The following is a 13931-nucleotide window of genomic DNA, read 5'->3' as shown; positions in this document are numbered from 1 at the left end:
CTGTAAATATTTTTGTATGTGGTCCAAAAAAACGAAATACATAGTTTAATATTGTAACGAATTTACTTGCAAATCCTCTTATTTGCAATCCTCAGCTAAGTTCGAATCACTAAACTGTTGAATAAATAACTCCAATTTGTAATAATGCAAAATGGCCTTTATTAAAGTACTTCACAATAACACTCAAACTGTGCAACGAATAGCTTGCCTAATAACCAAACTGATTGATAGCTCAAATGAAACTCTACTATTCAAAATAATACTGCTCTTGCTCGCTAGATAGCGTCTTAGTCGAAACTGCTTGACAACTCAAATCAAACTGAATTCCAGCACCTCTACAATTGCCGCCTTTTATACTCTTGGATTTCAACGTTCGCATCTTCTAGGCGCTTCCAGAATCTACTAGTCCAGCAGCTCTCAAACTTCTCAGCTGTAACTACAATTGCAAAATTTTATAGTTTTTCTCATTGCATACTTTCAGGAGTATCTCAGATATATGCATGTGTTTGTGCATTGACTCTCCGCTGCTCGTATACGTACATGGTACATATATGTAGACGCAATTATTGTTTCGTTTATGTAGATACATAATGATTGAATTATTGATGTGAATTCACGTCACTGCTTAGCATCGGCTTAGAGACGATAGCATCGCTCAGTGCTGCTAACATTCGTTACAATATTGTAATGCTGTTATTCAGTTTGTATTATACCAAAAAACACAAAAAAAAATACCTAGAGATGGGAATGGGTAAATACCCAAATGGTGAATACCCGGTAAATTTGGTATACTTATATGGTAAAAATGGGTAAATACCTAAATATTTACCCAAAATTAGGGTATAAATTTTTATAATATTGTAACGTACAACTAGTGGGGATCCGCCCCTTTGCGCAATCAAGGTGGAATGTCCCCCAGCTAGCTCAGTGTAAGGGGCCGGGGACCTTAACCCTTGTCCAGCTTGATGCTGGGCTGATGTTACAATCATACCCTGTAGAGATGCATACACCTCGCGGGAAGCGCACCCCACCTTGGACCGCTCGATTCGTTTTGCCTTTCAGCGGATACCCTTTGTTTCTGCTCCGTTGACCCGTAGTAGTTAAACTACGCACAAAAACAATCTCTGGCTTATAAATAATATACCTTCATTACAAATGTTACTCCAACCATCACATTGCAAATGTAAGTAGCTTGACGACCTTAGTTGTGTGGTTATATCGCTTGCCATTTCATTGTGTAATTTGTTTAAATACTTACAAGAAACTGGCTTTCTGTTCGGCAATTTGTATGAAGGTTGTAATTCCTTAAAAAACTCTACCCAGGGTGGATGCTCCACAAAATGGAGTACCAGATACAATTATAGCCTTGGATAATTTTTCATGTAATATCTCTTTAAACTCATCCGCCATTACTTGCACTAAGTTCCATGATTGGAGAGAGCTGGATGAGCTGGAAATATCGCTAGCATTAATGGAAGGGGAATTCGAAATTGTTCCTGAATCACAGGGATTCAGTGATTTTGTTAACATTCGCCCATTTGTACACTGTACTGCAGTATTTGCAAGAAACTGATTTGGCTTGTGACTCAAAATGTTTCCATATTTTAGCGCTCTTGGTTTTCCCATGATTTAGCCTAAAAGAAATTCAGACTTAGCGAATTTCATTGGTATTGTCTTTTTAACAATACATACTGTTTCTACAATTTTAATTGTTTTGGTTGCGCAAATAAATGTAGATTTGTTATATTTTATCAACATTCACTTTTGGAAAATCAAAACAAATATGTATTTTCAAATGACGTCTACATTAAATTTCTGACATATAATTCCAACGAACCTCAATTCAAATGCTTTTGAAAATAAAGGTAGAAAAAAAAATATTCTGGGAATCCCGTCTCTAAAAATGCCCCAATATTTTTTTTACATTCGTTAAATTGGATGATCTTAATTTTTTAAGTTAATAAGGCCCCAAAAGTTATCAAAGAATGCATCTGAATTATTTTAAAACGCTGAGATCAGAAAAATTTAATAAATCGTATGATCTCTGCAAAAACAAAAATTCAGGTCCAACTAAAAAACTGTTTAAGATTTTAATTAAATCTTTTTTAAAACCTTCCCCCCCCTGTACATAGTAATGCCTATATTAGATTTATTCAGTAACTCAAAGCTGACGATTGAATAGCAAAAACCCACAAACTAATTTGTACACCGTCATTGGTACGCGATTGATTCTAATTAAGTGGCCTCGAATGCTTTGGTTGATCTAAATGTATGTATCTCACACACTTGTTCATGCGTATACTATACTATATACAGGTATTTAAGTTTTAATGACTTTTAGGACGAATTATAGTTATAGTTTATCGGAAGTATAAGTTTTGTAGAAAAAAACATCATCATAAAGTATCGACTTTAATCGGCCTTTTATTGGATTTACTGTTTTTTTATCCGAATCCGATACTTTTTACACCATAACTTTTAACTTTGCTTTTTTTAACACCACCACCACACATTACCCAGAACTTGAGTTGAGCTAGAGTGACGCGAGTTTCCCTAGGAAGAGTGCGTTCCTCTTCTGCGACTTCTGGGTATTTTTCTTTGAGAACTGGATTCGACGGGCAATTCCTGGTACGACGCCTATTTGTGGATATCACTGAGGACCTGCTTGTGCCCTTATGCTTCATACGGCTGTGATTTCAGTTGCCGTATTTGCTCATAATGCATACGGAGATGACCCCTAAAGCCCTTGGGAGGTGTAGCCTCATCAATCAAATGTGTTAGGAGGCCCAGGTGTCTGGGTATTCAACAGAAACGGTTTGTTCAGCATTTCATTTCTCTCCGTAATGGGGAGTACTGTTGTTGTTGTTGTTGTTGTAGCGATAAGGTTGCTCTCCGAAGGCTTTGGGGAGTGTTATCGATGTGATGGTCCTTTGCCGGATAAAGATCCGGTACGCTCCGGTACCACAGCACCATTAAGGTGCTAGCCCAACCATCTCGGGAACGATTTATGTGGCCACATTAAACCTCCAGGCCATTCCCCCCTCCCCACCACCAAATTCCGTGAGGAGCTTGTGGGCGCCAGAGCCTCGTCTGTTAGTGAAACAGGATTCGCCGCAGTTAGGTGAGGTTGACAATTGGGTTCGGAGAAGCTATATATTGCGCTGGCAACCTGAAGGGTTGCGTTACACAACCCCTTGAATCTGGTATTTTAGTCGCCACTTACGACAGGCATATCTACCGCGGGTATATTCTGATCCCCTAACCCGCTGGGGCAGTACTCTTGCCTCATTGTGTAGGTGGTGTTCTGGGGACATAAGAATACAGCCAGTAGCGGTTCTGGATATTAATGTCTGGTTTCGCTCGTCGTTAAAAGGTGCCTTTTAAATTGTTAAAGAAAATTCTTAAACAATGATTGGATTCTGGTAAGAATAAAAATACATATCGCATACTTCATTTATTGTGCCTGTCAATGCTATTTCCGACATTCTTATACTCACCAAGTAAACTGTGCCATGGAGTTGCATGTAGTCGCATCCGATGACCACTTTGGAATTTCCGACAGGACCAAAGCGGCTGGTAAGATAATCAAGAGAATTTTGTACTTTTATTAGATACGATTAGCTTTTTTTGTATTGACTTCGTTTTGAGCCTTTATTTAAGTGTAGGAAAGCCAGTGGCCTTGTCCAACAACAGCTTCGAACAAATCATTGACCTGCAACTGTTATATTTTTATGAATAATGCTCAACACCACGACTCCAGACCACTTTTGAACGTAGCCATCAATTCTTCATTTATCATGGCACACAGACATTTGTTATTCAATTGCCTTTAATTACTTAAACGTCAGCCGCAGACAACCGCACATTATTTGTAGACATTTTTATTGCAATAAAAAATGTTTAACTTTCTGCGCGCTTCGAAGCAATAGAAATCGCACGAAATGTAAATTTTTTGTATTTTGATTAATTTGTTAAATAGAAAAACTAAGCACAAAAACAACACAGCTGTCAAAATTATTGAATTCGGCGTGCTGCCACACAACGCATAGGCAATAATGTTATTTTAACAGAGCTCTTGTATTTACATAGGCAATAATGTTATTTCAACAGAGCTCTTGTATTTACATAGGCAATTATGTTATTTCAACGGAGCTCATTGACAAAGTTTCTCGCAGTGTGGCAGCACTGCGTTTTCGAACTGTCAAACAAGCCAACGTAATAAAACCGCACTACGTTTTTTAGCGCACGCAAACAACCGGCGTTTTTTGCCCCAACCCAAATAAGCATGCGTTGCATTGTTTACTATATAGCTATATAGTTTGGCAGCTTAATTCGAGGTTATGTTGCGAATAGAGTGGAAGGCACTCGCAGGCCGTGAAAATAGGCACTCGAATGGAGTGGAATGAAGAACAGTAGGAAGACCAGAGTTACATTGGATCAATCATTGCATCAATATTAAAGATAAATTTAGAAAAAATAATTAAATACTTGAGTATAAGCAAACATTTTCTTTCAATTACTGCAATTAAGGTGTCCTAGATGCTATATATTCCAAAATTATAACATTTTATGTCTGTTTAAAAATTTAACTTCAATTTCCTTAAGATTTCCGTAATATGGCCATTAGTGATGTTTGTATATTTGTTAAGAGGCGTCACTCGATACTTTGTTGTTGCCAAAGCAACCCTGTCATGTCGAATGTGATTCTCAAGGAAGTTTTGTTTAGTTTTTTTTAATTGAGTCCTATATAGTTATGCGGTAAAGTGACTTTGCATAATTACGATTTTTGGAAAGAGAATTAATTAATTTAATACAATCAATAAAATAAACACAAATACCCCACGAAAATGTATAGAAGGCGTTTTTATAAATACATCTGATAAAAAAAACCAACGACTACCTTGAGAAAACATCGAGTAATTTGCTCATTGTAAATTTTACCAAGTAGCGCAACTAACAGCTGATCGGTGAAAATTCGCACATTCACACGCACAGTTCTCGACTCACTTTCAAAAAAAAACTTTAGTTTATTTAATTCAAATTTTAAAGTGAGATAATCCATATAAATTTATGTATCCAGAATATATATGGCACTTTTGTTGTTATTAAAACAATAGTTTTATTTATATTAAAGCTTTTATCATTTTTTTTTTTAACTTTGAAAAAACTCCGAACACCATTCCTTCATTATATGACATTCGACTGCCTAGTCCACTGCCTTCCACTCTATTCGCAACATAACCTCTACTTAAGCTGCCAAACTATATAGTAAACAATGAATTTGCTTTGGCAACAACAAAAGTATCGAGTGACCATTTGGAAAATACCAATGGCATGCCTAACAATCCAACAACAGCTGTGTCAACATGTGCACATCACATCGTCGTGATGCAGTAGCCCAGCCGTAACGTCAATGGACATACACCCACAGTAAGAGTGGCAGTGTGACCGCAGTAACTTTATTCGCAACTCATCAGACAGCAGGCACAGCATTACAAGCAGCTTAGAACATCATCACATTTGCCAACCATTGGATGGTTCAAAAACACAGTTTTTATGGAACCGTCGAGTAAATGGCGTCTGAGATATGTAGTTAATCGTAAAGGACACAATTTTGCTGCAGATTGGTGGTTGTTGTTGTTGTTGTTGTAGCGATAAGGTTGCTCCCCGAAGGCTTTGGGGAGTGTTATCGATGTGATGGTCCTTTGCCGGATACAAATCCGGTAAGCTCCGGTACCATAGCACCATTAAGGTGATAGCCCGATCATCTCGGGAACGATTTATGTGGCCACATTAAACCTTCAGGCCATTCCCTCCCTCCCTACCCCCAAGTTCCATGAGGAGCTTGGGGTCGCCAGAGCCTCGTCTGTTAGTGAAACAGGATTCGCCGCGGATAGGTGAGGTTGACAATTGGGTTTGGAGAAGCTATATATTGCGCTGGCAACCTGAAAGGTTGCGCTACACAGCCCCTTGAATCTGGTATTTTAGTCGCCTCTTACGACAGGCATACCTACCGCGGGTATATTCTGATCCTCTAACCCGCTGGGGTGCAGATTGGTGGTCCTTTGGTGTGCTTATGGGTAATAGTGTAGTTGAGGGTCGACTGCTAATACGCTACCAAAAATATTGAGAGAGGTGTTTTAACGCGTTCAAAAGATAATAACGAAAAACCGAAAAAAGACCCGCGGGTACCTCCGAAACCGGGGGTCGGATCCATAGAATTTTTGCGCAGAACACCTTTCTGCGTTGGCGGCCTTCGGCCGCACTTATAAAAAATAACCCTGGGCTACGCCATGCCAAGTCCGGGTGTGTGGTATAACCGTGGCTACCGCCACGGTGATGCACAATTTTTTTTGTGGGCTAAAACACAACAGCAACCACATGGAAATCGCCAACTTCAACTGCAAATATCTCCGGACAGAGATAAAATTTTCCTTTTCCGCCTCCGGATTATTATTCTCGAGATTAATACGCGTCTTTGACACCTCACTCGATATTTTTGCTAGCGTACTGGCAGTCGACCCCTCAACTAGACTATTACCTGCTTATGTACGATGCAATTTACCATTTCAAGGTAATAGTCTAGTTGAGGGGTCGACTGCTAATACGCCACCAAAAATATCGAGAGAGGTGTCAAACAACGCGTCTTGACATCAGTATTAATAATCCGAAGGCGGAAAATAAAAATTTTAACGCGTTCAAAAGATATTAACGAAAAACCGAAAAAAGACCCGTATAATACACTTCCACCTTGCGCACTTGTGTGTATTGAGCTTAGTATGCAATTGAAAATATTTGGATTTTTCAAATGCATAGTAGGCGAGGTGAAAAAATAATTTGTTAGAGTTTTTTGGAGTTTGATTTGATGTGATCGAATGTAAAGAATCGTGTTCATCTGATATGCAAATTAATAACTAAATTTTAAAAAATATATTTTAATTATTAAATAAAATATTAATATAAATAGTTACAAAATATACATGTATGTGTGTGTTATTTAATTAAAGCGTATGCGTGTGTATTGGTGCATAAATGCACGTAAGAAGACATTCCTTTTATGGAGTCTTTATATGGCGACCGTGGGCCGGAGCCCTACAATAAGAAAAGTTATGAAGTTTGAAGAATTGCATTGAAAATGAATTAATGCAAATTATATGTGTATATGTGTTGTGACGTAATAAAAAAAAAAAGACAAAAAAAAAATTGAAAAAAAAAGTTTTATACTATCGAAATACAAAATTAAATTTAAATCTTACAAAAAAAAAAAAAAATCTATGAAAATAAAGATATAGAAATACAGATAAAGAAATAAGTTAATAAGAGCTAATATATGAACTAATATCCACGTTTTAGAAAACTTAAATATATATATATATTCGTATATAAAAAAAAATATTATCTTTGAGCTGTAACAATAATCTGTGAATACTGTTTACAGTAGAACAAAACGAAAAGCGGAACGAAGAGAAATACTAATATTAATATTGTAACGAATTTACTTGCAAATCCTCTTATTTGCAATCCTCTGCTAAGTTCGAATCACTAAACTGTTGAATAAATAACTCCAATTTGTAGTAATGCAAAATGGCCTTTATTAAAGTACTTCACAATAACACTCCAACTGTACAACGAATAGCTTAATAACCAAACTGATATCTTAAAGGAAACTGACTTTCAAAATAATAGTGCTATTGCTCGCTAGATATCGTCTTACTCGTAACTGCTTGACAATTCAAATCAAACTGAATTACTTCTTACTCGCTGGCGCCGCTTTTATAGTTTACGCTGCATACTTCTAGGCTCTTCGATTTCCAGAAGTTACTAGTTGTTTCGGCTACAAAATCGCCAGCCACAACTACGTGCACAAATTATTGCTCTCTCTTGTGACAACTCAGATAAGGTATATGCATGTGTTTGTAGTTTACAGTCTCCCGCACACACATAAGCGTATAAGTAAATTCATCGGTGTGTGACATCTCATCTCTTGCTGCCTTGTATGTAAATGTTGCTCGTCGGAATGTGTACATATGTGTAGACGCAATTATTTATTCGTTTATGTAGATACATAATGATTGAATTATTGATGTGCATCCACGTCACTGCTTAGATCGGCTTAGAGCTGGCAGCACTCCTTAGTTTTGCTAATATTCGTAACACTGCCCTCCACCTAAGTCTGATCGTCCCGATCAGACAAATCTCTCGATCTAAACGCTGCTAGCATCGCCAAATGTACCACTCTTCTACTCCGTGCTTTCTCAATGCTTTGTATGCGGTAGATGGTATCACTGAGCTTCTTCACAATCTTGTACGGGCCTTCCCAACTGCGCCGAAATTGGGCTGGGACACCTTTCCGCCGGTGAGGGTTGTTTAACAGTACCAAATCTCCATTCCGGAAACCTTCCGAATTATTTTCCCTGTCGTACCTGTGTTCCATCTTACTACTCATTATTCTGGATCGTTCTCTCGCACTCTGTTGCTTGGCCAATGAAGAACTACTTTGTAGAGCTTGTTCTTGACGGATTGGCTTCACATACTCAGTATCGTTCCGACGTTTCCCAACAAAAGTGCGCGCTGGCTTGAAATCATCCTTGCATTCTTTCTGAAAAATTCTTTCAGTGAATTTAGTGCGTCCATTAGGGTTTGTTGATGCCGGTCTTTTCCTCGCAGGTACTTTTAATTTCGCTTTATTTGGCACATTCGATCCATCAACCTTTACCTTTGAATTTCGTGGCCTTCGTTGAGTATTCTCCACCAGTACCCGATTACTGCTGAACCCTTTTTCCAAACTAAAGTTAAGTGGCACATCTTGGTTCTCATAACGCATCACCCTTCTCTGCATATCGATCTTGATGTCATGGTCAACCAAGAAATCCACTCCCAATATAACTTCATCAACAATCTCCGCCACAACAAATTTGTGTAGGACCATGACCTTCCTAATCAATACTTCACATATCACTTCTCCCTGAACTTGGTTATACTCGCCAGTGACTGTACGCAACTTTGCTCCAGGTAACGGTTTTACTCTCCTGTTGACCAAGTCAGATCGGATCAAGGAATGAGATGCGCCCGTATCTACAGTCAGTATTCGTTCTTTGCCATCCACATTCCCTCTGACGGTAAGACTGCTCGATTTTCTACCAATTTGCGACACAGATATCACAGGGCATTCAATAGCTGGATCTAGCTCTCTACTTCTTACTCGCTCTTGCTCATCTCCTCCAGTTTTGCGTTTACGGCCACCCACATTGTTAGAACTATTAAGACCAAGATCGCAATGACGTGCAATGTGACCTGGGTTGCCGCACTTGGGACATTTAATAACTCCGGCATTCTTCTGTTGAGATCCCTTCAGTGCTTCCAAAATTGTTTCTACCCACTCTGGCCTTTCTACTTCCACACGGCGTGCTTTGAAAACTGGCTTACACAGAAGCGACGCTGTTTCCTGAATCAGAGCTTGTGACACCGTTTCTGCGAATGTTGGCTTTGGGTTTGCGTATGTAGCTCGCTTTGTTTCGACGTCCCGTATGCCATTTATAAAGCTCTGAATCTTTACCCTTTCAGTGTATTCCACGGGTGCGTCCGCATTTGCAAGATGAGCCAATCTTTCAATGTCAGAAGCAAACTCCTGCAAGGTCTCGTTAGCTTTTTGGTAGCGGTTTTGCAACTCAATTTGGAATATCTGTTTCCTATGCTCGCTTCCATAACGTCGTTCTACAGCAGCCATCAATGCTTCATAATTGTTCCGCTCTCCTTCGGGAATCGTCTGTAGAATTTCCGCTGCTGGCCCCTTCAATGCCACGAATAGTGCAGCAACTTTATCTTCCGCATTCCAGTTGTTCACTGCTGCGGTCTTCTCAAACTGTAGCTTGAAGACCTGGAAAGGAAGAGAACCGTCAAAAGATGGAGTTCTTACCTTCGTATTGCTCGCTGAAGCAGTCGGCCGATTAAGTTGCAATTCCTGTATACGACTTCTCAATGCATCCACCTCTGCCTCGAATTTTTCTTCAAACTGCGTTATTTTCTCGTCCATACGCGCTTCGAGTTTTGATGATATACGCGCCTCTTGCTCTTTCAGTTGTGTTTCCATCATTGATGTAATCTGTGTCGACATTTCTGAAATACGTGTCTCATGTGTTTCCAGCTGGGATGCCATATATGCCTTTTGCTCTTCCAATTGTGATGTTATACGGGTTTTCTGTTCTTCCAGTTGTGATGACATGTTGGTGGATATTTGTGATGACATTTCTGTTATACGTGCCTCTTGCGCTTCCATCTTAGATGTTACTGTCGATGTTTGAGCAGTTATTGCAGCCAATATCATGTTCAAGTCTGTGCTGGTAATTGTCTGTGATGATTCGTTTTTCTCTTCAATTTTTGTTGTCTCCTCGCCATCAAGATGAAAGACATACTCTTCCACATCAATTCCTTCTAATTCCATTGCCTCTCGTAGTCGTGCCTGAAGTTCGAGTTTAATGCCAGTTGTATTCAATCCACGGTTCTCCAACTCCTTCTTCAGTTGCGGGATCTTCAATTCACTTAACTTTGCCATGTCCTTGTTGTCCTCTGGAATTTATTCAACAATTCCTCTTCTGACACCAATTGTAACGAATTTACTTGCAAATCCTCTTATTTGCAATCCTCTGCTAAGTTCGAATCACTAAACTGTTGAATAAATAACTCCAATTTGTAGTAATGCAAAATGGCCTTTATTAAAGTACTTCACAATAACACTCCAACTGTACAACGAATAGCTTAATAACCAAACTGATATCTTAAAGGAAACTGACTTTCAAAATAATAGTGCTATTGCTCGCTAGATATCGTCTTACTCGTAACTGCTTGACAATTCAAATCAAACTGAATTACTTCTTACTCGCTGGCGCCGCTTTTATAGTTTACGCTGCATACTTCTAGGCTCTTCGATTTCCAGAAGTTACTAGTTGTTTCGGCTACAAAATCGCCAGCCACAACTACGTGCACAAATTATTGCTCTCTCTTGTGACAACTCAGATAAGGTATATGCATGTGTTTGTAGTTTACAGTCTCCCGCACACACATAAGCGTATAAGTAAATTCATCGGTGTGTGACATCTCATCTCTTGCTGCCTTGTATGTAAATGTTGCTCGTCGGAATGTGTACATATGTGTAGACGCAATTATTTATTCGTTTATGTAGATACATAATGATTGAATTATTGATGTGCATCCACGTCACTGCTTAGATCGGCTTAGAGCTGGCAGCACTCCTTAGTTTTGCTAATATTCGTAACAATATATTAAGTGAACGAAAAGCGGAACTGAGAGAAATACTAATATTAACAATGGTATAAAAAGAAAAGGAACTAAATGCGAAGGGAAATGTCAAAGAAACATAAAAATATTCAGTAAACAGTCGTGAGCGGAACAAAACGAAATCGGAAAGTGAAAATTAGTGGAAGAATTTTGGAAAAAGGAAGCTACTGAAATCAATAATGTCCCTCAACTAAACTGCAACAGGGTAGTCAACTATTGAATGGAACAAGTCAGCACTGAATATTAGCAATAATGAAACAATATATTACGAGCGGAAATCATACACTACTACAACAACAACAGCGGAACTAATAATGATTGCAGAATTGGGTATGGCGCACAGTGTACGAAACATGTAGTTTAGCAAATATAAAATAAATTTTTTTTGCTTGAACTAAAATTTTCTCAATTTATATTATTTACACTTTTGCACATTTATTATAGTACCACCACACACATGTACTCATTACATATTTACATACAAACTGTTACTAATATAATTTATCTAAATATTTAACAATAAAAAAAATTAAAAAAAAAAGAAATAAAATTTAAATAATAATAATAATAATTAACATTTTACTAAACTTTATTTTAAATATATTAAAATATATTAACATATGTATGTACAAGTGTACATGTTAATGACAGTGGGCTGGTGTTGATGAAAATTTTAAAATATTTCTTTTTGTTTTTATTTGTTTTTGAAGACAAAATTAAAACAAAATAATTGAAATAAATAATTGAATTCAAATTATTTAATTTTTCTTTTTGAAAATTTACTTTTGCCCTACTGTCCTATATTCACATGTGGTAAAATTTACTTTAATTTAATACAAGCTTTTTATATAAGGCAGTGTGTGCGTAAAATGAATATGTTACTTTTGAAATAAAGCGATACAATTTTCAAAGATGTGGCTTGAAAGCGATGCGTCAGTAATATAAAAAAAATTTATTTATATGTATATAGTATTAAAATTTTAATGTCTCCGAAACAATGTTTTTTTTCCCCCAAATTTTGTAAGCTCAGCGGAAATTTCATTTTATTACGATAAATTACACGGTAATTCTTTTACTATTACATATTCAATATTCAATTTAGTTTGCTTTTGTTTTGTTTTTCTTTTACTTGTGCGATTCTAATAGTCCACATACATTTTCAAATGCTAGAATAGAATTTAGTGCAGATAGAGATTCTTTATTTGAAGACTTTTTAGGGTTTGATAACACAAATCATTCTACGCAAACTTCATCTTCTAGTTCGATTTCTAATTTTGACCTAACTTCAAATTCTAATTCTTATTTTACTTCTGATACTATTTCAAATTTTAACGATTTAAACATGGCTACTCTTGAGCAAAAGAGGTCATTCATTAGTACTTGTGCCTCGATTATTCGAGAAAACTATAGCGGTGATCCGTTATCACTTGCCTCGTTTATAGATAAAATTGATTTAATAAAAGATTTAACTGATGTATCTTTAACTACTACATTTATATCATTTTTAAAGTCGAAAGTCGAAGGCAAAGCTGGCGAAGCTCTACCAACGCAAATAGATTCTATTAGTCAGATTAAAGATGCTTTACGTAGCAGAATTGGGCCAGATAACTCGAAGGTTGTTGCGGGTAAAATTGCGGCCTTAAGGGTAAACAATAATAATTTTACTGATTTTTCAAAACAAGTAGAAGATCTTTCTGATTCGCTAGAACGCTCTTTGATCATCGAAGGTATGACACAGGCAAAAGCTCGTGAGATGGCGGTTGAGCAAACTGTTACTGTTTGTAGGTTGAACAGTCGTTCAGATATGGTGAAGTCTATCCTTGCATCAACAACTTTTAAGGATTCAAAGGATGTTGTTGCTAAAATGATTATTGAGCGTGAACAGGAGGTAAAAGAGCGGCAGGTGTTGGCGTATCGCTCACGTCCGATAAGATCTAATAGTTTTCGAGGGAATTTTAGAGGTAATAATAATTTCGGATACAATAACAATTTTAGATTCAATGGTAATGCAACTAGACCTAACAATAATTTACATTTTCGAAATACTAATTACAATGGAGGTAACAATAGGTATAATAATTACAACAACAAATACAATAGAAATAACAATCGGTCTGTAAATAACAGTAATTCAAATAATCAACGTTTAAATAACAGGAATTCAGTCAATGTTCGTTCTTTAAATGCCGAAGCCCCTCAGGAGCGAACACTGAGGGAGCAGGTGCTATTGGGTTAAATTCTTTTAAATCAATATATTGTCTAAATTTAAATTATTCTGACTTCATCGAAGTCAACTGTAGTGATTCTTATAAAATATGTTCTTTTCTTGTAGATTCTCAGGCAGATATTTCACTTATAAAAATTTCTAGTTTAGCAAGTGACGTAATAGTAGATAACAGTAATGTAATAAATATAACAGGTGTAACAACAGACACAGTAACAACTTTAGGCACAGTTAGTACGAACATAGTAGTTTCAAATATATTATTTCCTCTGACTATTCATGTTGTTGATGACAACTTTAATATTCCTTCGGATGGTATAATAGGAAAATACTTTTTAAAAGCAAACAAATGTATAATCAATTATTCGAATGATACAATAACGATAGGACTAGGGAGAGAAAGAGTTAATAT

The 13931-nt window shown here is 37.1% G+C and overlaps 1 protein-coding gene across 8 annotated transcripts in view; it reads right to left on the bottom strand.

The window, feature by feature from the left end:
• The window catches only part of Naa60 (N-alpha-acetyltransferase 60), a 43853-nt gene extending 39832 nt beyond the window's left edge, over positions 1-4021 (bottom strand). For 6 of the 8 annotated variants that reach the window (XM_067789832.1, XM_067789831.1, XM_067789833.1 and 3 more), the window contains exon 1: positions 3498-4019. In XM_067789832.1, coding sequence (XP_067645933.1) covers positions 3498-3514 — 17 coding nt within the window. In that variant the 5' untranslated portion in view covers positions 3515-4019. Of the gene's footprint in view, positions 1-3497 lie in introns of all 8 variants that reach the window. The other 2 variants (XM_067789829.1, XM_067789830.1) reach the window with 2 other exon arrangements.
• Positions 4022-13931: the final 9910 nt, after the last annotated feature.

The sequence above is a fragment of the Eurosta solidaginis genome, chromosome 5 (genome assembly GCF_040869045.1).
Source record: "Eurosta solidaginis isolate ZX-2024a chromosome 5, ASM4086904v1, whole genome shotgun sequence".
NCBI lineage: Eukaryota > Metazoa > Arthropoda > Insecta > Diptera > Tephritidae > Eurosta > Eurosta solidaginis.
This window is presented reverse-complemented; position numbering and strand designations above follow the sequence as displayed.